At 41.7% G+C, this 26,208-nt stretch overlaps 3 protein-coding genes across 3 annotated transcripts in view; 1 reads left to right on the top strand and 2 right to left on the bottom strand.

Annotated features, from left to right (window-relative positions):
• Positions 1–7,282, top strand: part of sos2 (son of sevenless homolog 2 (Drosophila)) — a 40,826-nt gene extending 33,544 nt beyond the window's left edge. The window contains exons 14-23 of the mRNA XM_026151483.2: positions 92–314; positions 413–532; positions 625–787; positions 1,596–1,713; positions 1,961–2,133; positions 2,221–2,337; positions 2,517–2,778; positions 2,974–3,018; positions 3,141–3,241; positions 4,239–7,282. Of these exons, the coding sequence (XP_026007268.2) occupies positions 92–314; positions 413–532; positions 625–787; positions 1,596–1,713; positions 1,961–2,133; positions 2,221–2,337; positions 2,517–2,778; positions 2,974–3,018; positions 3,141–3,241; positions 4,239–4,745 (1,829 nt within the window). The 3' untranslated portion in view covers positions 4,746–7,282. The remainder of the gene's footprint in view (positions 1–91; positions 315–412; positions 533–624; positions 788–1,595; positions 1,714–1,960; positions 2,134–2,220; positions 2,338–2,516; positions 2,779–2,973; positions 3,019–3,140; positions 3,242–4,238) is intronic.
• Positions 7,283–8,267: 985 nt separating this feature from the next.
• Positions 8,268–18,115, bottom strand: manba (mannosidase, beta A, lysosomal). Its single transcript, XM_026151498.2, has 17 exons — positions 17,805–18,115; positions 16,674–16,768; positions 16,490–16,595; positions 16,230–16,403; positions 15,886–16,009; positions 15,338–15,507; positions 15,142–15,252; positions 13,711–13,862; positions 13,439–13,556; positions 12,287–12,373; positions 11,962–12,129; positions 11,439–11,657; positions 11,194–11,358; positions 10,597–10,741; positions 10,318–10,460; positions 9,750–10,007; positions 8,268–8,769 (listed from the first exon to the last, which is right to left on the bottom strand). The coding sequence occupies exons 1-17, from the start codon at positions 18,003–18,005 to the stop codon at positions 8,545–8,547; spliced, it is 2,661 nt and encodes an 886-aa protein (XP_026007283.2). The 5' UTR covers positions 18,006–18,115; the 3' UTR covers positions 8,268–8,544.
• A 1,026-nt stretch (positions 18,116–19,141) lies between these two features.
• LOC113011791 (ubiquitin-conjugating enzyme E2 D2-like) lies at positions 19,142–25,583 on the bottom strand. The gene is made up of 7 exons (XM_026151538.2): positions 25,126–25,583; positions 24,013–24,076; positions 23,573–23,604; positions 23,258–23,335; positions 22,735–22,840; positions 22,329–22,422; positions 19,142–20,260 (listed from the first exon to the last, which is right to left on the bottom strand). The coding sequence occupies exons 1-7, from the start codon at positions 25,147–25,149 to the stop codon at positions 20,215–20,217; spliced, it is 444 nt and encodes a 147-aa protein (XP_026007323.1). The 5' UTR covers positions 25,150–25,583; the 3' UTR covers positions 19,142–20,214.
• Positions 25,584–26,208: the final 625 nt, after the last annotated feature.

Raw genomic sequence — 26,208 nt, 5'->3', positions numbered from 1 at the left:
CTCTAGTGTAGTTTTACCTGTGAAACATGAGTACAGTGACACACCAGTGGTTAATGGATGATTTTTTTTTTAATGTATTTATTTATTTCAGGTAAGTCCATGAGAAAGTGGGTGGAGTCCATCAATAAGATCATCAGGAGAAAGATGCAGCCTCAGACAAACGGCGTCAGTCCCAGCATCACATTTGAGAGCTCGCCTCCTTCCATCGAGTGGCACATCTGCAGAAGCGGCCAACTGGAGTTGTTTGACCTCATGACCCTTCACCCCATAGAGATTGCACGTCAGCTGACACTGATAGAGTCTGAGCTGTACAGGTCAGTCACTCATAGCCATAGAAGTGGAAGGTTGAAGTCAGAAAATGCGTGTAGCAATCGGCTTCTTTACATAGAGAAATAAAATTCTGCTTCCACAGAGCTGTTCGGCCCTCCGAGCTGGTCGGCAGCGTCTGGACCAAAGAGGACAAAGAGAAGCACTCTCCAAACTTGCTCCGCATGATTCGCCACACTACCAACCTTACTCTGTGGTTTGAGAAGTGAGTCACTTTGCTTATAAGAAAATTCACCGTTAATTTTTCAGGTCCCGTTTCCTCTAACGATGTTTCGTGGATGTGTTTGCGTGTTTCAGGTGTATTGTGGAGACAATGAACCTGGAAGAGAGGGTGGCGGTGTTCACACGGGTCATAGAGATTCTGCAGGTTTTCCAGGAGCTCAATAACTTCAACGGTGTGCTGGAGGTGCTCAGTGCTATCAACTCTGTTGCAGTCTACAGACTTGATCACACCTATGAGGTGAGTGAGATATGAGGAGAAAAACAGGACTACACAAATTAAAGCAGAAGTCGTTTGCTTCAGAGGAGCCAGACCTTTTCCTTTTTCTAGTGGTCTTAAGTGAAAATGAGTGAAAGCCTGGGGAATCGTTCAAGGGATGAACCAGTGCTATGTCAGCACATTGTGGACAACTTAGCATAAAAATGCTAAAAATGACAAAGTTTGACAAGGATAAAATAGTGTTTTGCTCCAACAAAATGATTTCCAAACAGATATCAGCCAATAACTCGGCATATCTTGGCATCTCAGTACTGTGTACTTCCAAAAAAACAAAATGTATAGGGACCTGAACAAGTGGAGAAAGAGAGAAGAAAAGCATCTGCTGCTGCTGCTGTATGCTAAATTACACCAGAACTGGACTGAGAATCAGTAGCAGCAGCTCTGTTGGAGTGATGAATCCATCTTTGACTTGTTTGGTTGAAATCAGAGGTCAAGAAAGTAACAACAGTGTCTGCAGCCAGCCTTTAAAACACAGTGGAGGAGAACTTGACTAAGAAATATTGATGTTCTAGCTTGTTAAAAACTCTGTTTGCCTTTATACACAGTCTTTCCAGGTGTTCGCATGTGTTTCAATAAATTCCTTTGCCTTTTTTTTTCTAATAGCAAAGTAGGAAAAACAAAAATGAGGGAGGGCTCAAGGCCTCTGCACATTTCTGTGTTTGTGTGTCTACATGCAATGTTTGGCGTTGATTTTGAAACTGGCATTTATGCTGTAAGGCTGAGGTGGTGATCAGACTGCAGTCTGAGCTCTTCTCCCTCACCTTTGCAGGCAGTACCAGAGAGGAAAAGGAAGATCCTGGAAGAGGCAGCAGAACTGAGCAAGGACCATTTTAAGAAATACTTGGCTAAACTCAAGTCGATAAACCCACCCTGTGTGCCTTTCTTTGGTAAGTCTTCTACAGTCTTCTGACTGTGCTAGTGAAGGATGGCAGGACAAAAAAAATGTTGACTTAAAGTAGTTGTGTCTGGATCCTGGCTGTGCTGTGAGTCACCATTATTTATCAGAAAACAATTCAATCTCTTGTTTGTCCTGGGAGTTGTTTTTATAATAGTAAATTGACTTAACAAGTGAGAAAGTACTGAACAAATAAACACTTCAAGCTCTACTCACATTTTTTGTTTTTTGGTCCTCAGGTATCTATTTAACCAACATACTGAAGACGGAGGAAGGCAACCCAGATTTCCTGAAACGCCACGGGAAGGATCTGATCAACTTCAGCAAGAGGAGGAAAGTGGCGGAAATCACAGGAGAGATCCAGCAGTATCAGAACCAGCCCTACTGTCTGAAAGTGGAGCCCGAGATGAGGGTGAGCACTCGCCTTTCCAGAATTGTCTTTGAGCTTGTCTTAACTGTGCCCAGTACCTGAGTTCTGACTAATGATTGTGTTGCACAGAAATTTTTCGAGAACCTGAACCCGATGGGTAACCTGAGCGAGAAGGAGTTTACTGACTACCTGTTCAGAAAGTCTCTGGAAATAGAGCCTCGGAACTGCAGGCAGCCTCCTCGATTTGTGAGTATTTATAATTTAGTGAAGTTTTTACTGCTCTAATATTATATTATTCCAGTTCAGTTGCGGATTGGAAAGGGCAGGTTGGATTATTTAAATTGGATCTCAGTAAGTTCAATCAATATAAGATCAATCCCATCCTGAGAAATGTGTTATCTCTTGATTCTCCTCTCTCATTGCAGCCCAGGAAGACCGTGTACAGTCTGAAATCCCCGGGTATCCGCCCCGTGCGAACATCTACCTCTGGCACCCTAAAGGGCCACCCTGTCCCCCTGGAGAGGGACCCCCCACACAAGATCACCTTCCGGAGTATCAATGAGAACGATTCGGAGTCGCTGGTTTCGGTGCCCACCTCTCCGAACACGCCCACTCCCCCACAGTCGGCCACTCCTGACTTTAACTCAGTTTTCACAGAGCACGACCAGCTCAGCAACTCCTACGGCGGTGAGTGTGAGGCCGATGCTTGATCCATGGTTTACAAAGAAAAGCGTGCAGCTAGTCCAAGTATTGCAGATCCAAGTTAAATTATATACTATGCCCCTACATTCTCCGATAGTAGAGTTTAGGTTTCAGGTTAATAAATGTTTCTAATTCCTTCTGCCACATGTGACCTTAATCTTCTGTGTTTGAATTTCACAGGTAGTAGCAACTCCATATTTGCTCCAGTTCTCCTGTTTACTGGAAGTGAGTGTGAAGTTTATTTTGATTGCTCCCGATTGTAGTTCTGCACAATTCTGCCAATATAAAAGTAGCCGAGCATGTCAGCTTTTTCATCCGTTTTAATCCGTGTTTTCCGTTTTCCTCAGAGTTACAGTCTGCGTCATGTGGTAGCCTCCACCACCTTGGAGAGGAGCTAAAGCCACCACCTCTGCCGCCTCGAAGGAAAGACACCATGTCGGACACTAAAGTAAGAGCAGTGCGCCGTTTCTGCATCATTATGAGTTTTGCAAAGAGTTACCTCAGTTCTCTGAAGTCAAGATGATTTAAAGTTGAAGACTTGGAGTCATTTTAAGAGTTTGTTTTGGCATTTAAGATCACTTTAATGGTCACGGGTGTATAAAATCGAGCACCTAGGCATGCTTCTGCAAACATTTGTGAATGGGTGGATTAAGAATAAAATGTCACTGTACATATGTATGCAAAGCTAGACGAGTGAATATTTTTAGCAGTGCTTTTCCTTCCCAATTTGAGCTCATTCCTTGCTCCAAACTCATCACCAACATATTTAAAGCCTAGCACTGTTTTCGGCTTCACATTCACACGCTCGCACTCTGATGGATGCGTCGGGGGCAACTCGACGGTAAAATCCGTCACAAAGGGGTATATGCTGCTACACTGAAAACCTAACTGCAGTCGCTTTTGTTTGTAATCAGACTGCTGCAGTCACCTGTAGTTTGCACTGGTAAAATACCCACCAAGTGGTTGATGCTGGGAAGAGAGTAAAAGTTACACTTTTTAAAATGTGTTGGTGTCAGAACAGCTTTTACTTTGAAGGAGACTGTTTGGAGAGTAAAACGATGCGTATTTGCGCACAACTCGGCATCTTCCACTCAAACCATGGGCAAGCACGGCAATCAGTTAGGCAATGCCAAGGTTTTTGGTCCAGCACCCTCTATCATCAGCTTCACTCCACAACCACTTGCAGCTGGTGGTTACCAGATGGATGCTAACCGGCTCTGAGGCCTCAGGGAAAGGACTGGAATGCTTACATTGTACATTAACTACCAGCTTTTTCCACATTGTAACTTTGTAAGAAAATAACTTCACATGGCATGAATGCTTTCTGATATCTCTGAAGCCCCCTTGTGGGGATGTAGAGCGCTGTGTTAGGAATCACTGATGTGCAATAAACAGGGCAGCATGTGTAGTAAGTCTGACACACCTCTTATGTGTTTATGTCTCAGCTGAGCTCCAGGTCCGACAGCCCTCCTGCCATCCCTCCCCGGGTGCCGCCTCCTCTGCACAGGAACCAGCCTCGACCCCCAGTCTACAACGGCCCTCCCACCGATGGCCCCTTGCCCAGCCCTCCACCTCCACCACCACCCCGCGACCCCATCCCAGACACGCCTCCCCCGGTGCCCCAGCGACCCCCGGAGATCTTCATCAACTACCCTGTCAACCAGCCTTCGCCCGTGGGCCGATATACCTGGGATTACGGCAGCTCGCCCAGTTCCCCAAACACGCCACCCAGCACACCGTCCCCTCGCATTGCCAGGCGGGGCTGCTCTCTCAGCGCCAGCCAGAATAGCCTCTGCCCTCTCTCTATTCCCACCTCCGCTCCACCTGTCCCCCCTCGCTACAACTCCAGCCCACACCTCCCTAAACTCCCACCAAAGACATACAAAAGGGAGCTGCTACAGGCGCCAGTACAAAGCCTCTCGCTGGTGGAGAACACCGACAGCAGCCACTGAGCCAACTTTTCCTTCACCACCACCGAAAGGCAAACTTCAAACTTGCTCCTTCAAACTACAACACAGATGACTCAAAGCTACTGATCTGAAAGAAAAACACTGCTCAACATACAAACTCCACCAACCCCCGCTGTGCCTCTCAGGGGGATCGGTAGCTCCACCTCCATCGTTAAAACCCGCCGTGCCAATGAGAAACCCACACCGGCGTGCCAGCTATTAAACACCAAGGAGTGTTTGTCGGCTTGGAGCGTTACCTCCTGCTCCTGATGATAAAAGTTCTCATGTCTCACACACTTCGCTTACCCCACAGCCCCACATCTCCGTCACCAGTCGGGATGGCGGAGAGGAGGGGAGAATGTGGGGACCTTGGATTTTGTAGCTTCAACTGTCGTGCTTTTGTTTTCTTTTGGGCATTGACGTGATTTGGAGTCTTGCAGCTCACAGATGTAGCTCACTCACAGTGGCTGTAAGCAGCAAATGTTTTCATTGATTTGTTTTTCCTAACTGAAAGCAAACAGTTGCCAAAGTCTTATTTTTATGCAGGGGGATAAGGGATTTTTGTTTTTGTTTTAAATAAATGTGACATTAGCAGAAACACCAAGGAGGTGACACTGAATCCCCTTCCCCCCTCACACCTTGTATCTCAGCTGAACACTGTGACTGTAAGAACATGAGTCAAACTTTTTTTCTTTCTTTTTGAAGACGGGCCTCTCCACAGCCACAAAACGTTGCCTTTAAAAATAAATAAATCAAACAGCGTTGACCTCTGACCCCAGGCTCCAGTTCTCTCAGCGCAGTCTTGAAAACGAGAGCTGAGAACACTCCATTTGCACATCAGTTTTGGGCAAAGTCAGCAGGTTTTGATTGGACTTACTAAATAAATAAAACATCCGTCTGCGCTGCACGACGGAGGGAAGTCTGCCACGATATCAAACAGCACCTCCAGGTCGAAGTCGAGGACTCCGACATGTCCTCCTGCTCTTCAAAAGCCGATGTCTTAACCGAATCCCTTAAGGATGCGCGCTGCTGTCTGACACTGTGCTCCTCTCCAGAAGCCACCCTCATGGCCAACTCTTCTTCTTTGGTATTAAAACTTAGCACTGGAAGCACGCATCCTCCCACCAAAGCTGGGTCTGCCGGTGGCTGCTCCAAAGACCTAAAAACAACCACCAATCCATGAAAAAGGAACTTTTTAACCCAGCTTCTTCTTCTTTCTCTTTATTTTTTTTTCTTTAATTTGCTTGAAACATTTTGTTTCCCTTTGAAAGACTGAAATAATCCTCGCATCATGCTCAAAATGTGCCTTTTATTTTGTTTTCTACTTCACGGAAATAAGTAAACGGTGTCTAAAATGCTAAAAAAAATAAATAAAAATAAAGTTGCCTATGTAATGTTTAGAACAAAGCTATACACTATGAAATTGTACATGTTTGTGGATACTGTGTGTGTATATATAACATGTATACACTAACTAAATAATTTGTATAAAGTGACAAGGGGTTTTTTCTGTTGTATTGTACGCTCATCCACATCTGTTCAGTCATATATTGCCTAATAATCCACTGCTGCCACAGTCGGATAAAAAAGAAAAAACTCAGACGCAGGTCAACGTCACTAACTTACTCACAGACAATCTCCAGTTTATTAACTAAGGAAAGCCATTATTTCTTCCCTGCCCCTTAGGTGTTTCAAAGCAATGAAATTACAGTTCAGTATGCCAAGCACTTAACGCGACCTTCACTTTGTACATCCTACTAATTGCCTTTTTTTCCCCCTCCTCCAAGACTTTTTAATAGTTACATTCATTAAACAGAGGTTGGAATTGTTTTAAAGTTCCAGTTGAATACATGCAGACGTAAATTCAACTGCAAGTATTGGAGCATAGTGAATAATTAGAATTTTTATTTCCTTTTTTCCTTGTTTTTTCTCCTGAGAAACACACTTTGTGCACTTTAGGCTGTACTGTTGAAGAGCCACAGTTGTTATAGGTCATGTTTGTAAACACAGTGGTCCTATGCAACTGTTAAACCTGCTTTCTACGTGGATCAGGGCAGAACAAACACACGTCTACCGCCTCGCTTTTATCCCCCATGCTGGGTCTGACATGTTCGACCGCTGTGAGCAGAATTGCTTAAAAAAAAAAAAAGCCTCACTCGTGCCCTTTTAACTCTTTGCTTTTGCGCTGAAAGTACAGAGCCCCTCTATTCCTCGTGCTTGATGGCAGTGGATAATTCAGTTTTTGATCCAACTAGGGATGAAAGGCGTGCGTAGGAGCATTTCTATAAAGAGTAGAAGTGACTGCATTTGACTGTTTCTGCCCATGTTTTTGTCCCAAGTTTCCCATATCAGGATTGTTGGGGTTCATTTCAGAAGATTTTTTTTTTTTTCCTTTTTAAACCCTCAACAGAACCTTTTTGGTGGCAATGTAACAGCTTGATCCAGCATTTGGTTTATTTGATGGTATGTGGCCTTTTAACTGCTTTGTATTAATGGTCTTGATGAGATTAATAAATCACCCAGTCTTATTTTGTACTGAACTACTCCTTTCTCTTCATTTTGTTCCCTTATATGTAGACAGTGGAAATGAGGCAAATTGTTATTCTGAGCGGGGCACTCTGAAACTGCATCTGTGAGCAGACCAGCAGCAGAGACCCCATCAAAAGATCAATACGTCACTGTCGCATCAGCGATAGAGAAGCTGCTTCATCACTGAGTTGCCCAACTCGTGCAGTGCCCATTCAGAGAGTGTAACTCGTGCTTTTTCTGTAGTTAGAATTCACATCACATGCAGGTCAAGTTAAGAGGATACTGGCCACTTTATTAGTTACAGGGCTGTTACAGTTGTAGGGCTGCATCTATCGACTGGATAAGAAATACTTTGGTCTTATTAGTGAGCAATGATAACTATTGAAGAGGGGAAAAAACATTAAAATTTTAAAAACATCGCTTTCCATTTTTAACTCCATACAACATCTGTCCAGGAAAAGCCCTAAATAATTCCTTTGATCGTGTACATGCCATATTGGAGTTACATTTTTTTTAAATAAAATATCTTAAATGCAAAAATGTATAGTCTCACCGGCCCTCGAGGAGTTCGACACCTGTGATTTAACCAGTGTGGCATGAGACAGAATGATGGGTGGAACAGTGGTTAGCACTGTTACCTCACAGCAAGAAGGTCCTGAGTTCAATTCCACCATCAGGCTGTGGTTTTGCTGTGTGGAGTTTGCATGTTCTCCATGTGTTTGCTTTGGTTCTCTCACAAAGACATGCAGTTAGTGGGGATAGGTTAGCTGGAAATTCATAGGTGTGAATGTGAGTGCATATGGTTGTTTGTGTGTATATGTTATCCCTGTGACAGACTGGTGACCTGTCCAGGGTGTACCCTGCCTTTTGCCCTAAGACAGCTGGGATGGGCTCCAGCCCCCTGAAGAGGATTGATGGTATGAGACAGTTAAAAGTTTATCTTTTAATAGAACTTACAACAGTATGTACTGTGCACAAAAATAAATGGCTTTCATATTTTACGAGTTTAAAACCTTTATTTTTTTTTTACAATATTAATGGTAAATGGCCTGTATTTGTATAGCGCTTTTCTAGTCCCTAAGGACCCCAAAGCGCTTTACACAACCTGTCATCCACCCATTCACACACACATTCACATATTACAAGAAAATATATATATACTCTTCTGTGTTGAATTGAATGTCCTGTGAGCAGTGCCTGCATCTGTTCACTCGATTTTTGTCTTACCGTTCCAGTTTTCTAAAGTTCAACAGGAAAGGTGGCTGGTCTCAGGTCAGTAAATGTCTCTTAAAGATGTGATTGTAAGGGACGCAGTAAGTTCTGCTACGCTGGTAGGACGCCACGCGTTAAAGTCAACTGTCCTGTTTCTGGAAACCATCAGGAAGCCGTTGGAGCTGAAACGTCCGGGGATGTTTCCCACGTCGAGCCAGACAAAAGGAGCCACGGAGTCAGAGTGGAGGGTCACTGAGAAGCATGTCTTTTTTTCTTCTACCTTCACCTGTGTGGAAGGACACATCAGTCTTTAGTGGCTTATGGAATAACTTAAATATATAACTCTATATCTATATAGCTGGATAGCGTAGTAGTTAGACTACACACCTTTGGAGCAGAGGATCGCATGTTCGATTCCCACCTGGGGTGTCTATATCCAGTATCCTTACAACTAGAGATTGATGATGTACAACATAAATGCTACGGCAAGGGGGAGCCAAGACGCCAGGTCAGGGGGGAGATATCATTACCCCCACCCGAGATTAGGCCAAGTGTGATAGGAGTAGGATCATGGCCAAGTACCAGAAGGTCTCTAGGCTTGTGAGGCTAAGCTGGATACAGGAACAGCTCCTGTACTACAACAACATCAGAACTGGAGAAAAGAGTAGTCGATATAAAGAGAGGAAAGGTAGCCTGCGGGGGATTGAAGGCACAGGCAATCAACCATGAAGAGGCCGCTAGGAAAGCAGGCAAGCCAGGCCATGACATCAAATCGTGGCTCAAGAGTTGGGAGTTCGTCTTGTAATCGGAAGGTTGCCGGTTCGAGCCCCGGCTTGGACAGTCTCGGTCGTTGTGCCCTTGGGCAAGACACTTCACCTGGTGGCGCCAGTGTCCGGCAGCCTCTGTCAGTGCGCCCCAGGGTGGCTGTACAAGCTTGCCATCACCAGTGTGTGGATGACTGGTTGTGTAAAGCGCTTTGGGGTCCTTAGGGACTAGGAAAGCGCTATACAAATACAGGCCATTTACCATTCAAACTACAATGGCTAGTCACATGTATGTGGAATGGAAGGTTTCAACCTGAGCGGAAGAAACAAGGGACTGGTTAGTGTCAGCACCACAGTCCAGGATGAGAGTACCGAGGAAGGCAAGGAACCATCATGGAAGGACATGTCTATAATCAAGTTCTGGGCACAAGCTGGGCAAGGCAAGATGCCTGTCCTGAATCTGAAATTATTCAGATGATTTTCAGTAAAAATCAATGCTTACTGTAATGTTGGGTCTGCGGAGTCCTTGAGCATCTTTGGGCGAGCAGAGGAAGTGGTGGTTAGTGGGACCCTGCTGGCTGCTGTCGTCCTCCAGTTGGAAGGTGAGCAGGCAGGTAAGACGGGTACAGTTTCCGCATCCTGCTAACAGGCTGGCGACGGGCTGTTTGAAGACCGCCACAGCGCTACCTCCAGGCACGAGCAGCATGCTCGAGTTTAGCGTGCAGACTGGATCCAGCTCAGTCCAGGAGAACACATTCACCTGATGCACAAAAGTATGACAATATTAACAGCGCCAGTTTAAATTTACTGTTCAACTGATCTGCACTCCCCTACAAGCATTTAGACTTAAGAAGATAATTCTGTTTTTATCAATAGAAACTGTCATATTTTATAATGACAGAATATTTAACAAACATATTTCCACCCTCATTTATTTTACCATGAAGCATCACATCACATAACAGCAGCTAAGACTTTGATCTTTAAAGATGTTCAACACTGAAAACAGACAAAAATGGGACTAAAATAACTAAATAAATAAATAAATTATTCTGGCTCCTAAAGCCTACCACAGCCCTCAGCTTCAGGTCACGGCTCAGGTCTGAAATGGCGTAAATGACCAGTGTGTCGTCTTCCTCGAAAGCAACAGGAAAGACGGCTGCAAAGAAGCTCTGTGCAAAATAATGCAGCATTTTCCACTTCCCACCAAACTCTGTGCAAACAGATACACAAAGATGACTATGTAAGTATTTTAGAAAACAACCTCCACGTTAAAATGGCCACACTACCAAAGCTAAGAACACAAAGTTCTGAAGCAGTCTACACAAACAATTTGTCTTGCCACTCACCAATCGACGACCAGGAAGGCGCCTGCCAAATGTCATTGAGCTGCCAGTACAGCGCACCCATGGTGTGACCTTTGCCCTCTATAATTTCACTCCGACTTCTCCGATAAAACTCCGTCTGAGTCTTCACACACTGGGCCTGCATGACCTGGACATACAGCACAGTCAGCAAAATGTGTGACAACATTAAACGAGCTGAGCGGCTTAAAAAAGAACATTTTTTTATTCTTTTTTTTGTCAGCGACTCTTGCGTTTGTAACTTGGGATACAGACAAATTAGCTTTGGCTGTTTTGTTACACTGCATGTGGAGGAGCTCATTCAATAAGCAACATATGCTCTAGTGCACACAACAAGACGCCCCCAGCCTGAGGTGCCTAGATGACCGACGGTTTTTGTACCAGATCTAGGAAGATGCTGCTGACAATCAGTTCTGCATTCATTTACATCCACCTGCACCACCCAAATGGAACATTGAGGTTCAAGAGGTCCCTCAAGCAAATCTCCACGACAGCTTCTCCTCGACTCAGGTTGGTTTTCTTTTACTTATAGTCTAAATACCACCTTAAAAGTATCACACACATGGACGGTTTGCACCTCACCTGAGTGATGTAGAGAGTATCTGTAAATCTTTTCAGGGGATCAGTGGCATTTGGCAGGTGGAAGTGTAGAGCAGTCTGCAGGATCATCTGCTGGTTTCCGTCTTCATGGTGTTGACGATGAGAAGTGAAATTACTGCCGTAGCTCCAGTCTTCTTTAATGGAAACCTGCAGCATCATAAAAGGAAAACACAAACAGTCAGCAACTTTAATCCATGTTTGCTTCCTTCTTTATAATATTTAGTTACCGGCTGCAAAGTGGAAAAGGACGGCCAGGACTGGAAACCATATTCAGAGGCAAAGCGCGTCCGTGGGAAGGTCCTCCAGTCCCAGCAGTCGAGGATGTAGCTGTAGAAGTGAACGTCTCCGTAGTGAGGATCGTAGGGATTCTCCGCCACCCATCCTTCCTGCTCCGATTCAGCCCCGTTCGTTGGACTGGAGACAAGAAACGGGCGACTCTGGTCCTCCTAAAGGAGATGGGACTTTTGTTTCTACCGATTTGCAGGAGTAATACTGAAAATACATTGCTGGGCAAGTGTATTGCTCCAGTTCCTGATAATTAAATCATCAATTAAAAAAAACAACACAAAAACCTGCTTTTTGTATTTACTCGATTATCTTTGTTGAAACATGCACGTGTGGCAAATATGTAAAAAACTAATCAATCTGGACGGGAAAAACACTTTGGCAGTACCGTAAATTACAATACAGATAAATCAGTCATTTAAAACACAGATCCTTACATTAAGTGTGACATAACCAGACTCTCACCTCTTGCACAAGCTTCTTTATATTATCTACATAAAGCATCACATAGTCTCTGATGTATTTCGGCCTTTGAGAAGCTGGGATGTCGAACCAATCTGTTGCCAGAGCAGCTTCGTTTTCATTGTTACCGCTCCAAATTATTATAGAGGGGTGGGACTTCAGGCGCTGAACCTGAGCAGTAAAAAGAAAATAAGAGAAAGAAATAAAGGGAAACATCACTTCAAGCTTCTTCTCGGAGCCTTTCGAGAGAAACTGTGCGTTTGGTTTGTTTATCCAGTATTTTACACCTTCAGGAAATAAGAAAAATCACATCCGTATATCAACTGACCTGCTGGACGACCTCTTCTCTTACTGTCTGTATAAAGTCGGTCTCAGTGGGATACATTGCACAAGCGAACATGAAGTCCTGCCAAACCTAAAGATGTGTTTAAACACAGCGAGCAAACCATCTGTTTACAATATGTTCAGTGATGTTACACAACCAAAATCATGTAAAAATACCACAGACTGTTACATACATGTGCAAGAGCACAACAACTGGCTTATGCCAGCTGGATGTCATATTACACAAAGCAGTGCACAGTCTGTCAAGAAAGGTTTACATTTCAGGTAAACAAAAAATGTTTTAGTCCTTATTAGGTCTTAAAATGACTACTACATCTACTCAATCAGTAGTTTATAGAACTGCCTCTAACTGACTTTATTGATCTCTCATTGGTTCAGTTCATTGAGCTTTTGGGGGCATTTGTTTTTATGCACAGCTCTTTCAACACCCTGCCACAGCATTTCAATCAGCCTGAGGTCTGGACTTTGACTGGGTCATCACAACGTGATCATCATTCATTCTGATCATCATCCCATTGCCCCAAACGTTAGGTGTCAGACAGATGGCTTCACATCAAAGGATAAAGGATGTCAAAACACACCTTAATGCTCCCGAACAGCAAACTGCTTTTATCAAGGTGCTCATAATCAGCTAATCAAACGCATTTGATTCTTATTTATTACCATCTTACTTATCCTGTTGAATCCTATGGAAGCGGTGAGGCTGTAAACAGATTTTCACACACTTTCTGCAATTTGGCTTATTTTTTGCTGAATGATGACTTTGTCTAATATGCCACGAGTTGTTTATTTGAGGTTGTAGTTACCGATTTTAAAACCTGCTAAGGACCAGATTATTTTTATTATATGTCCTGATCTGCAAAACCTTATAAAGACAATTACACACAAAAAACCCTGCAGAAGAATCATGTACCACGTCAGTATTTCAAAGGATACTCTATTATATATCAAGACTACAATAAGCTTTCTATCCAAGGAACTGTATCGTCTTCAGTTAATAGACCGTGCCAGTAAATCTCACCTGGTTTATGTTGGTCTCTTGCACCTGTGGGTATCACTACAAATGTCTCAAAGGCCACAACAAAATAAGTATTTAAAGTTTTGTTTTTAAACACTAGAGGGCAGCGTCACTTACCATGATCCCCAACTCATCACAAATTTCATAAAAGAGATCCTGTTCATACACTCCTCCTCCCCAGACCCTGAGGGCATTCATGTTAGCATCTACTGCTGATTGTAACAAGTTCTTTAAGCTGCAAGACAGACAGGCAGAAAGATCCGGCATTAATGAAAATAAAATACTAAAAAGACCCGACACGTACCTACACACAAGAGGCAAAAGAGGAATATAGGTTAAACTAAACAGCGACCACTTGACTGAACTCAAAAGAACCAACGTCCACTCACACATCAGGGGTGACCTGGTCCTGGAAGGAGTGGACTGGGATCCAGTTGGAGCCTTTGAGGAAAATTGGTTTCCCGTTGATACGGAAATAAAAGCTCAAGCCCGGGGATCCAACAACTGGCTCCTGGATGAGCTCCACGGTGCGAAAATACACCTGCGGGGGATACTCTCATGAGCGCTTTCAATTTACTACAACAGCTACTTTAAAAATCAGTGAAAACTTCAACTGTCCCATTCAATGTGGGGCAAGTGGCATGAAAATGAAAAAGGGTGAAAAGTATTTTATTTTTCAACAAAGAAAAATAGTTTTTATTCCTTTTCTAAGTGGACACATCCAAAAAGTGCTTTTCCTGAGAAAAACAGTCTACTTCATTATTATTTCAACACCCATTCGTGAGTGAGACTGTGGTGCAATGGAGGAAAAGGAAGAGATCATCAGGGAGAGAATGAGATAAGAAGGAAACAGGTGTTTGCACAAGTGAAAACTTACATTAATAAAGTATTATTGTTATAAAAAAACATGAAAAAGCTCTTAATGCTTAATTTTCAATTCAATCTAGAGTATTTTAGAGCTTTTTAGGTAAGCTGTATTGTGGTAGTAGCTTTTTATTTAGTCAATAAGACAGTCTCCTTTTCGAACCATTCATTTGTAGACATAGATTTAGCCGTTTGGCGACAATGACAAGAGATATGTTTGGAGGTGTAAAGGTGAGGCTTTAAAACCTAAGACCACTGCACCAGCTGTTAGGCATGGTGGTGGTAGCATCATGCTCTGGGGCCGTCGTAGAAGCTTGTTTATGGAAATCAAAAGCTTCTAGTTGAGGCACAACTTGCTAAGGGACATTTAACCAAATGTTATTGAGAGTGTACGTGTATATCTGATGCAGTATACTTTTGATTCTGTGAGGTTTAGAGAAAATCCAATATAAACTCAAACTTTGCAGTTATGCAATTTTTATATTGAAACCATAGACTGTATATAAAAGATGTATCCACTGTGACATCAGCTACTTGTTTGTGAAGTCTGCATTAAATTCTGCACTTTTGTTGTTAAACTGGACATCACACGCGAGCTACTGTGAAACTCAGGGACATTGTTCACTCAGTAGACAAAGAACAATAGATAGAGAAGAGATAGTTAAATCTGGTGACCCAATTAACTGCACTGGGATTAAAATCCATAAATATTTATGACTTTATTCTTCAATAAAGTCATAAACCATGTGAGAAGTAGGGTCATTTCTACAGAACCAAACTTTGTCTTGTAACCGTAAGATGCCACTCGATGCTGGACTTTAAAAACATTACAAGTTTAAGTTATCTGCATTGTCTTCAGTTGTCAGACTTGGAGGCTACGATAAATTGCACTGTGATTAAAATCCATAAATAAAAAATGAGGAGACTGCATGTGCTGACAGGCAGCACACTCTCACCTTAGACTCTGTGCTGAAAATTAAAAACTCATCCTGAAATCCTCTGATAGTGAGACGGTAAAACGGTTGTTCTCCATGTCCATTTGGCCACCATAGTTTCACCTGACTGGCCTGAATGAAGAAAAAAAATAAAGCATGAGCGTGGACGGGTAATTGATATTACACACAACAATGAGACTGGAGTCATTTCAAGCACCGTGTTGATGAGTATGGTGAAGTTGCTCTTGGTCTTTCCAGGGTTAAAGTGTGTCTGGAAGGTTTGCTCTGAATCCAGTTCAGGTATGGAGAGTGTGAGCTGGCCACGTGCTGTCTGAACTGCATCTATAAGAAGCTCAATCTGCACCCTCCACTGGGAGAAGGCATCATCTGGACAGATAGATTATTCATAAAAAGACACAGGAAATACTGGAATAAGTAAGAGAGGGCGCTTTATCGCGAAGATTCTCAGAACTTTCTGGAAAATAGCCCAAGATCCTTCCTGAGGAAGTCACAACAGAACACTGAACTCCAAAAATCTAAATTCAGTGCAGCTCGCAACAAATAAATAAATAAAATTCCTTTTTGTGTTGAGTGCCTGCGTCTTACACAACTGCTCTTATGCAATCGATAAATAATGCACCACTCTCTATCAGAGGAGAGACACTAAGGCTTTATAAAATTCTCCTTATATCTGAAATTGCCCCCAGTTTGACTATCCATTTATCCCCAAGAAAAGGTTGGTGATCAAGATTAGATGGGACGTACTGTAGAGAGGGACAGAGGAAACCTGGACGAGCTGCAGAATATCAAAAGCCTCGAGTCGAACGCCTTTCCACAGTCCCATCGTGGGGAACGAAGGTCCCCAGTCCCAACTGAAAGAGCTCTGCTCCTGGACCAACACAGACACTGAGGTTTATTTTTCTTCAGGCACAGTTACAGGTCCATACATATTGGCTCATGTCATCCACCGCAGTGGATTTTAAAGTCAACCTTTCACAATGCCATGGAAGGGCAGACTTTAAGCTTTAATTATAAAGGGTTTGCTGTTATGTTTGAAGGTATTCATTCTCTGTTTTTACCAGTTTATTTTCTAGAAGGGAGGGACTTACTTTTCTGATAAAATTGACATGGCATTCCCCTTTTTGGACACCTGGAGGACATTCAGGAGGAACTACGTAAGACGTGTGAGCTTTCCTCTGCTCAGACGCGTAAAGAATCGGTGACAGCAAACCAACTTGCAGAACATTTTCGCCGTCTTTCAGCAAGTCTTTCACAGAAAAGTCCTACACACCAAAAAAGCACAGCACACGGGTGATACATGTGCAAGAACGTGGGGCGGTACTGTGTGCTTGTTTCAAGTTAAACATACATGTCGACAAAACATGTTGTTGGTCTTTCCAACAGCAATCCCATTGAGTGAAACCGACCCAACGGTGTCCACGCCATCAAACACAAGAAGCACCTTCTGCTTGACGCTATCAAGAGATTACACAGATTAGTTAGACAGAGAGCACAAGGAGTCTCTAGATTATGACCTATACAGGTATAGTGACCTCAGCTCAGCAGACAATGTAAATGTGGTTGTGTATGTCCAGTTGTCGAGCGCAATCCATCGATAAGAGACATCGTTGAACCTGAAATACGGGTCCTGAAAGACAAAAAAGGACAAGGTTTATCTACCAGGAATGACAAATGCTAGTCCTCTTAGTTTTTGGCTGTCAAATGTTTTACCAGCACATGCAGTACATTTTATGTCAGTGCATAATGTGTTTAAGGGGTGCGGCTGTTTAAGGGGTGTTCCACTGTATGTTTTCCCAGTCCAGCTCTTGTATAACTCGGCATACTCCAATCTTTTCTCTTGGCTTCCCTTCCTTATGAATGGGTTCTTGACAGCAACCTGTCCACAGAGACCTTCTGATCAGGTTTCAATGAACAGAAGCTGGATCAGCTGAAGGGCCAGCTGGATTTCTTCATACCTTTCAGATACTGTTCACCCACTGTAAGTAGTTTAGTGGGCCTGTCACTTTTGTATTTGTCCTTCACTTTTCCACTTTCCTCAATTTTTTTTAAAGACACCTTGCACATCATGCTGATATGCCATGTTGTCAGCTATTAGCTCTTTGGGAATCACCTTCTTGATATAAGAATGGGTTATATTCTAGGTTTTTATGTGTAGAAAGAAAATTGCTTTTTTCCCCTGCAGTTGGGTCCCTGTTTTATACTTGAGTTGCTTTATGCATAGATCAGTGTTAAGAGCTTTAATAAATGAACAAACGAACAAAAGCATTCTTCTTAAAATGGTCGGGATCAAGGACTCACCGGAAAATGAGTGACCTAGACCTTCAGAAAGCCTGGATAACTATTGCTCAACACCGTTTGTCATCTATCACAAACCTGATAGCTCCTTGCAGTAAATACTTCAAACAGCAGACATGTTCTCAGAGTTTTGACATTTGTTTCCTTCTTGGAACTGGGATTAACCTTTAGTCTCACCTGTATATGTCTTTCACTCTTTGCACCCACGCAGGCTGTCTGATCTAATATATTTTACATACAATCTAAACATTTGATAAATGACTACATGGAATAAAATTTATAGGGATAAGTTAAAAATGCATTACTTAAATGCACATAAATGAAAGATTAAAGACTACAAATTAACACCATGAAGTGAGTCGTCTTACCGTGATGTATCCCTGCTGCTGCAGAGCTGAGTGGACACAGCCTGGGACCTGTGCAGGCAGTAACAATGAACCGTTGGAGTTTGACAGCCTCCATTTGCCGTTCAGGTTCACAGTGAGACGCTGCTGCAGAGAAAATACCGAGAAAACACCGGAAAACAAACACCAGCAGGCCCAGCCAGAGAGGCGCACATGCAGCAGCATAGTTTAGATCTCGTTGTAGGCACGGAGAGTTCACTCAAGCCTCCATAATTGTGTACCCTTTTCGTTTTAACTTCGTTTACCCATACTGGGCTTCCGTGTTTGTCACGTGACCTGCTCGTGGTAGTCAGCTGTTCGCAGGCAGGAAGTTCAGGCGCGAAAAAGAGAAGCTTTTTTCTAACTCACCTTTCAACAAAATCCTGCTACAGGTTTAATATAAAAATATATTTTAAAGATGAATTAGATTTTTTAAAGCATAATTTCCTAATCAACAAACATATGTACTTATTTTAGAGGAACCAAATAAGGGAGTGTTTTGCATTTCTAAACACAAGGGTGTGTATACAACATTTACCGACATGGTAAGCAATTATGGAAAACTACTCAAGCAAAATGGAAGTCAGAGAAAACCTTTATATTTAGTAGGTCTCTTAGGAGGCAATATTTCTAAGCATATTACATATTACAATATACAGTATTGTGAAAAAGTTTGAGTCACCCTTTGTTTCTTTACATTTCCAGAGCCAGACTTTCTGAAGGTCCTTTGAAGTTTTCCTTTGGACATTTGCTGCCTTTTCACTCATTCTTAACTCAGTCATTGTAAAACTATTTTTTTGTTAAAACACTTAACACTGACATACGAATCATTCAAGTATTAAAAAAAAAAAAAAGGCACCTAACTCAGGGATCTTTTAAATTATGATCCTTCAGTTGATCTATTGTTCATTAATGGGTCATCAGAAAAGGTCTCACTGGAAGAGTAGTCACCAAGCCATTATAGCACCATCAGTAATGGATTGCCCTCCCAGAACGCAGATGTCATTATTGAAGCAATGTGGGATTATCCTGAGAGAAGGAACAAAAACTAGCAAACATGCATAGAGCTTTAATGTCCCTCATGAGGTATTCCTGAAGACTAGTTAAAGAAATGACAAACGCGCGCACGCACACACACACACACACACACACACACAACCACCAAGAGGCGTCTTAGTTACATACACACAATACAGTACTTAAAACATGGTACAGATGGTTTTACTGAAGACAAGACTTCAGCATAGTCTTCAAAGTCTAGCAGTGTTCAGGGGATTTCTTTAAATGCCTCAAATGAAAACTACAAAACATCACACTGGTTGTTTTATGGTTTAAGTAACTTTATTGAAGGGAAACTAAAAAGAAACAGAGCGACAAGTTGATTATCAACCATCAGCTTTGCATCATATTTTAGGGCTACAAGAAGACAGTGTTCGAGTGGGTGTAAAACTAAGAGCTCAACTACTGGCTTCTAAATAACAAAAGTAGAAAGCCTTTGAGGGGAACCAAATTTTTTCCAACTGTTCAACCTTACAATCCACTTAATTTGCAGAAACATATCAGATAATATAGCCTACCTTTATTAACATGCATAAAATACAACATTGAAGTTCTTACATTGGTTTCTTTAACATCGATATATACTGCTGTGCTTCTCTGTACACACTTTGATAGTGGAATAAGATACACTTCTTTCCTCAGATAATAAACTTCATTTACTATGCATCAGAAGAACAAACTGACATCGCACCGGTCCCTGGAGGCAGACAGGGTCCACAAAACAGTTTCTTCATTGTCACAGATTTATATTTGTTTTTTTCCTTAAGTGCAGCAGAATACCACCAATTTGAGAATTCAAAATTTACAACAATGGCAAAACACAGACGTTTGCCCCAAATGCTCAAAGAAGCCCGGCCTGTGACGAAGTATCAACCCCAGAGGATCCAGCCTGTCTACAAGTGGATCAGCGTAGGGTTGATGCTGCTCAGCATGAGGAGACCAGCTGCATCAGATTCTACCAAGTGTGTGCAGAGTAAATGACTATCATCACCAATTTTGGGTTGAAAACTCTTACCGGTGCATGCTCAAGCCGAGTCTATAGACCACGATAGTTTTCGTGATTTATATACATTTTTTAAAATTTGAACTCTGTATAAAAACAGGAGTCGAAACTTTACAGAAACTGGCACAAGTCCTAGAGAGAAAACACTATCTTCTTATGAGCGCGCAGGTGGGAAAAGGAGGGGTAAAATGCTCTGATTAACCAAAAAGAAAAATTGAAACAAAAGAAAAACAAAAAAAAATAATAATAATAAAGTGAAAAAGTAAAACAGAATCCCAAAATTTTAAGTTTGAACCAGCAACCACATTTTCACCAGCGTTCCAAACGATCCCATCACATTGCGTATTTTTGTGTCCATTCTTTTGCCATTTTGGTGTATCTGCAAAGAAAAAAGGGGGGCAAACATTAACTTCACCTATTTAATACAAAAATTCCTGTCTTCAAGTCATACCCAAAATATCAGCAGGATTTCTTCATGCACCTGAAAACACTGCTATTTTTTTTTTTTTGAAGGCCATGCCAAGTTAGCGCCCTAACTGATCACGTCCAGATTAGCACAGAAATAAGATGTTTAAAAGACCAAGTCTGAAGCAACAGAACTTTTTTTGGAGGGGGATGGGTATACAATCCTTTTCATGCTGGAACTAGCAGCTGTGTGCATGCAAAAACAATATTGTTTTTGAACTTTGTCGAGTGATGAGACGAGCCATCATTACTACTCTCAATATCCATGTTCATACCCAGATTAAATTAATCCTATTATAAAAAGGACTTTAACACTACATTTGGATGGTTTCAGCTTACTTTGCTTCTCGCCGGTTTTAGGAAGTTTTATTTCTTGTTCCAGCATTGAATTAAAATTTGTATTCGTATCCCCCCCATAGTGTATCCTCCGAATCATTTTTCAAACCACATTTACACTGATCTAAGCGGGAACTGGTATCCATTCATTTTAATCTCATACTAAAAATTGTTCTTCACTTGGGAATAATCCTGTACAGTAAAATCATTTGATAAACATGACATGTTATACTGCTGGTGATATAACTTCCGATGCAGACTGTTGCATAAGCAGTTTTCTCACACCACACTGCAGCCCTGAACTCCGACATTACCTTGAGAAGCCAAATGCAAGAACGGAATTTAAAAAAAAAAAAAAAAAAAAAAAAAAAAAAACAAGAAAGAAAAAAAAAAAGAAGAAAAAAGGGCGCATTGTCAAAACAGACATTAAATTGTCAACCCTGTAAAAGTCTGTGTGATGTCCAATTGGGCGCATGTGAGAATAGAGTGGGTGTCGGGTCCTGCCTCCTTCACGCTCAACCCCAAAGCACCGCCGTCTAAATCATATTGAGTATTTCCGCAGCGAGAATGCATCTGAAGCAGACCATTTCCTGTTGTGTGCTACATGACAAAGGGCAACTTAGACAACCTGATTTTTCTCCACACTGTCCAGAGTTCATGTGTGGGGAGAGGGAAGGGAAGAAAGGAGAAAAAATAAAATAGAAGCCTTTGACATGTTTGAAAATACTGGCCAATTAGCAACGCGCTTAACAAACCTAACCATCATATCACATTTTTTATTTGTTTATCAGCCCTGCCTTAATTTTAGACATCAAGCTCATGAATTCAGCCTTTTTTGACAGCCAGCTGTTGCAGTGTCCTTAAATGCATCACCGTGAACATTTTTCCACAATGCTGTGACATCTGTTGAACAATGCAACTGACAAATGCAGGCAACCCATGATTAACTGAGGGATTTTCCTCAAGTCTCTACAAGTTGATGCTAGAAATCATACCAAAGAATGAAACTTGTGGGGTTACAAAGAAGAAATATATATATAACACTAAAAGGGTTTTTCTATTACATCTTGATTTTCCTCTGCCCTGTGTTAGCGGTACACCACAATACTCAAGTGTCCATTATATCCACAGGCAAAAATTTTCAGTTAACTTGTTTATTTCCAGCAGGAGAGTGCAACTGCAGGAAATCAAGGTGCACATAAAAATCCAAACCCACACCCTGAGAGCAGTGCAGGGTCAATAAGTTATTCGGCTCGTAGAGACAAAGATTAGTACAAGCAGCTCATTTTAGTTACACTCTTTAGAACAGATCCAAGCCTCTAGTTATGTACTGAGCAGAGCATCACAACATATCCGATCACTTAGCACTAGCCAAGATGCAGTGATGGCTCTTGGCCTTACCCTAAAGCATGGCATACTTGACTGTCCACTCCTGTGCTAGTTTATTGTACCTAACAGGATAAAACTAGGTTTTATAATATACCCTAGAGATAAAGGTGAATTTGACATCAATGCAATCAGCAACTTTGAAACCGCAACACTTCTTGCAAACACAGCACCATAAAACTCTCATGTTCCTTTTTGGAGACAGAATTGGTCAGTTCACATGTTTAGAGGTTAGTTTTTCCACACATATTTATACTTACTTCTGACTATCTGTTTTGTAGATTCGTGCGATCTCTGGCACTAGCGGGTCATCGGGGTTTGGGTCACATAGGAGTGAGCAAATGGAGAGAAGAACTGCAAGGAACATATGGATGCTAAGCATTCTTTAACATTTATTATATTTTAGATGGCTTTAAAAAAAATTAAACACAAAAAAGGGAATGTTTAATTTCCCTTGACATTTCAATTTATTTACACGATTTATATGAGCATTTTAAGGTAAAGAAATGGTTTACCATATTCTAAATTTTAAACTCAAACTGTAGACATTAAATATTATTAGTACAGGTCTTGCTGATCCAAAAAGCAGGGAAATAAATACCTGGTAAAAATATGGGCCTAAGTAAATTATACAAGTTGGGTGTTAATGAACAGATGTCCTCATACCTTTAGAAATAGTAAGCGCAGGAGACCATTGTGATCTGAGAATATCCAGACAGATACTGCCGTTACTGTTAATATTTGGGTGGTAAATTCTTGTCGTAAACGCAACCTGAGAGAAAAACAAACAAAAACACTGTGAAAAGCTATACAAAACATAGTGACAACAACATGTCCGTGTTATGCAACTCAGAAACTTTGACACTAGGCACTGACGTGTGACGCTCATGACTGTCAAGTTCTGGAATGACAGGTATTACTTCATGTAGGCTACTGGCCAATGTTCATGGCGCAAGAATCACCAGGCCCTATTTACTATAAATGTGGTGTTTTTGAAGATATCTTCCTCACTCAAGAGCTGTTCAGCATTTTAAAGTATAACAATTGGCCCTTGTTGTTGATACTTTATGCTGTAAACAGGACATTTTTTCATACTAACAACTGCCTACAGCACGACAGACTATTTCCATATTTAAGTTATCAAAACAGGAAACTCTGCTTAAGGTTTGACCAGTCCAACCACAGTTACCTTGGGGGGTTTGAAGGGGTAGTCTGTTGGAAAATGAATCGTCAAGAAGAAAACACCTCCCTGATATGGACTGTCACTCTGATGGAGAAAGAAAAAAAAAAAGAAAGAGAGAAAGAAAGAAAAAAAAAAAAAAAGGGGGGGGGGGACATTTACATATTTCAGAAGACACACAGCTACTCATTATCAAGTCAAATTTCAACCTTTATTACAAATACATTTTAAGCACTCGGGAACACTACTCCAATGCCAAATTTCAGCACCGTGCTGCCATAAACCTGACAAGGGCAACAACTGTGTCATAAAAGATCTACTTACAGGCCCCATGATTGTGGCTTGCCAGTGAAACACTGCAGAGAACAGAAAGTAAAAGTTACAAAACAAGAAAAGGTCACAGGTATGTGATCTGACAGGAACTAAGGTTTCCAAACAGACCTCATAGCTTCCCAGTAACACAATTTCCCTGTTTCAAAGTCAATTTTAATATCCCACTGTAAATTTTCTAAACGCAGCAGCAACCAATTTCTCCACTTTAAATCAACATCCAAATGGTTTTATAATATTTAAGACATGTTTTTAAATGCAAATATGCTAAAGTTTAGCACATGACAGCATTTCAAAAATGAAAAATTGTTCTTTTTTTGGGCTGCACATCTCAAATGACACATTAGATAATATCACCTTAGTTGCAGATTTTTGCCATTTTATTTTTGATGAAACTAAAGAAATGAAATAAAGAGCAGGTTTGGGACACTTACTATCATCACCCACTGGGCCAGCTGAGCACTGTGCTGGAGGGTCACGAGCCAGGTCGTTAAGCTCCTATGAGGAAAAACAATAACCAGTTAGACAAAAGTAACAAAAAAGGAGTAGATGTGATCTAAAAAAAACAAAAATCTGTCTATAGGCGTGAGCGCCTTTTAACATCATTGACATACATGCTGAAACCGAGACTGCGGTGGTGAGGGGTGCTACCTGACAGGTGTGTGCTTAATATATTTCACGCCATCCTCACTTCGGGTTTCATCACCCGGCCACTATGCTCAAAATTCAACTCCATGCAAAGTTATTGAGAACCGAGCATATACCGTGTATAATATGACACGTGTTGTGTTATTTTTAGGGTATACACTATTTTAGAGTGAGGTGAAGGCCACAGCCCCACCCTAGCCTTCCGTAAACTTACAAAGAAGTAGTGTCTGATTTTCTTGGAAGAAAATTCTCGTAAACAGCAGAGTGAAGGAATGAAACCAGATGTCAGCAATTCGAGTGTGTTACTCCATTCTGTTCCTGCCAGTTTCTGTCAATCACGATTACAGACCAAGAACAAATACGATGACATACCAAAGAAATGTATCATGAAGGCAGCTCTGACTAACAGATTTCAGGGACTGATATGAGTCATGGACCCTCCAACATGAATTATTGCCGCTTTAATTCATAACTAAACGACTTATAATTTACTAGCGAGTACAAAGAATATCAGGTTAAAAGTTTCGTATTACAGTTAGGCAACCTTCAAACATATGTGCCTTCGTGTAAAGGTATGAAGTGTTGGGAAATTCATGCGGCCTCCTTCCGCCGTCAAACATACATTCTCTACAAGTGAAACTGCTAACGTTAGCTGACCGGCCCAACATTAAGCCGTGTTGGCCCGTGCTAACCGATTCAAGTAGTAAAAACCACCATTAATTCACTCAAGTCAAAACACACCAAAGTCTCCTTAACATTTTTAAATAAAACGAGCTGTAAAGTTAACACATCTTCGAACATGTTTCGCCGCCTTGTTTCGAGAACAGCGGCTCGCTGCATTGTGGGAGGCTAGCGGGACTAGCTTACACAGCTAGCCAACCTTCACGACGTTATCTTACCTTGTGAATCCTTTTCAGAGCCATCCTGTCTTGGTGTTCTGCTCTCTAAGTTGGCGGTGTTTCGATCCCAAACGAAGAAACAGAGATGCTTCGCTCTCGGTGAAATAACTGACGGTAGGTCAAACCCGACGGCTTTTTTCCTTTCTCTGGCTAGCAGAGTTAGCCGGCTAGCAAGCTCAAACTACGTATGCGCGGTGTTAAACGTCAAATGTTGCACACTCCCTCAATAACGCTCACTTTCCTCGTGAATTACACGTCTTATATCGGATTAAACCTAACCCAAAAATCAATGCCGAATAAGTGCGAGTGCCAGGTGGCGTAACCCGGTCGACAAAGCTCTCTTCTGCTGTTGGTTTCGGTCGGTGCCGCTGGCCAACTAGCGTCAGTCTACATGTATTTGAAGCTTAGTTGTGAAGGCGGTGCAGTCGGCTGCTGAGTGACGGGGCGTTTGTGATGGCACATTGGTTCCTGCTGCTGAAGAAAAACAACATACATGCGAGACCAGCCGTGACATGCCAGTCTTTAGTTACTGAAAGACACAATTAAACGAGAACACTTTTTAGGATTTTTGTCAAGTAGTGATTAAAAGTTGCCCACATGATCACAGCTTCAACCACAAGTTGTACAATTTTAATCGCGTTAATGTAAATCAGGCAGTATTCATATTAATCCAAGTAACTAAATTATAACGACGCTGGATTACCAAACAAAAGCTTCTGAACCTCAAGGGGGCTGTGTGGTAATTGCTTTGTGGTAATGTTTTTTTCCAAAGGAGACATTTTAACATTCAATAGCAGGAAAAGACGGATGCAATTTAGGCCATTAAGCCTAGTGTTTTATTCAAGTTTTTGTTACTCAGCCAGTGTTTATAAATCTAGTGGATCCCCAGGCTTTCTGAGGTTTTTTAAATCAAGTCATCTACAAAAAAACATGTCCATATCTTTAAATTAACATATTCTTATTTGTTTTTTTTTTTATCTTATTTCTAAGATATATGTATGTGTGTGTGTGTGTGTGAGTACAAACAGCTGATTCATAAATAAAAAGACACCTGCTGAAGCTTTTCTCTTTGCCACATTTCTT

This window comes from Astatotilapia calliptera, chromosome 19 (genome assembly GCF_964374335.1).
Source record: "Astatotilapia calliptera chromosome 19, fAstCal68.1, whole genome shotgun sequence".
NCBI lineage: Eukaryota > Metazoa > Chordata > Actinopteri > Cichliformes > Cichlidae > Astatotilapia > Astatotilapia calliptera.
This window is presented reverse-complemented; position numbering and strand designations above follow the sequence as displayed.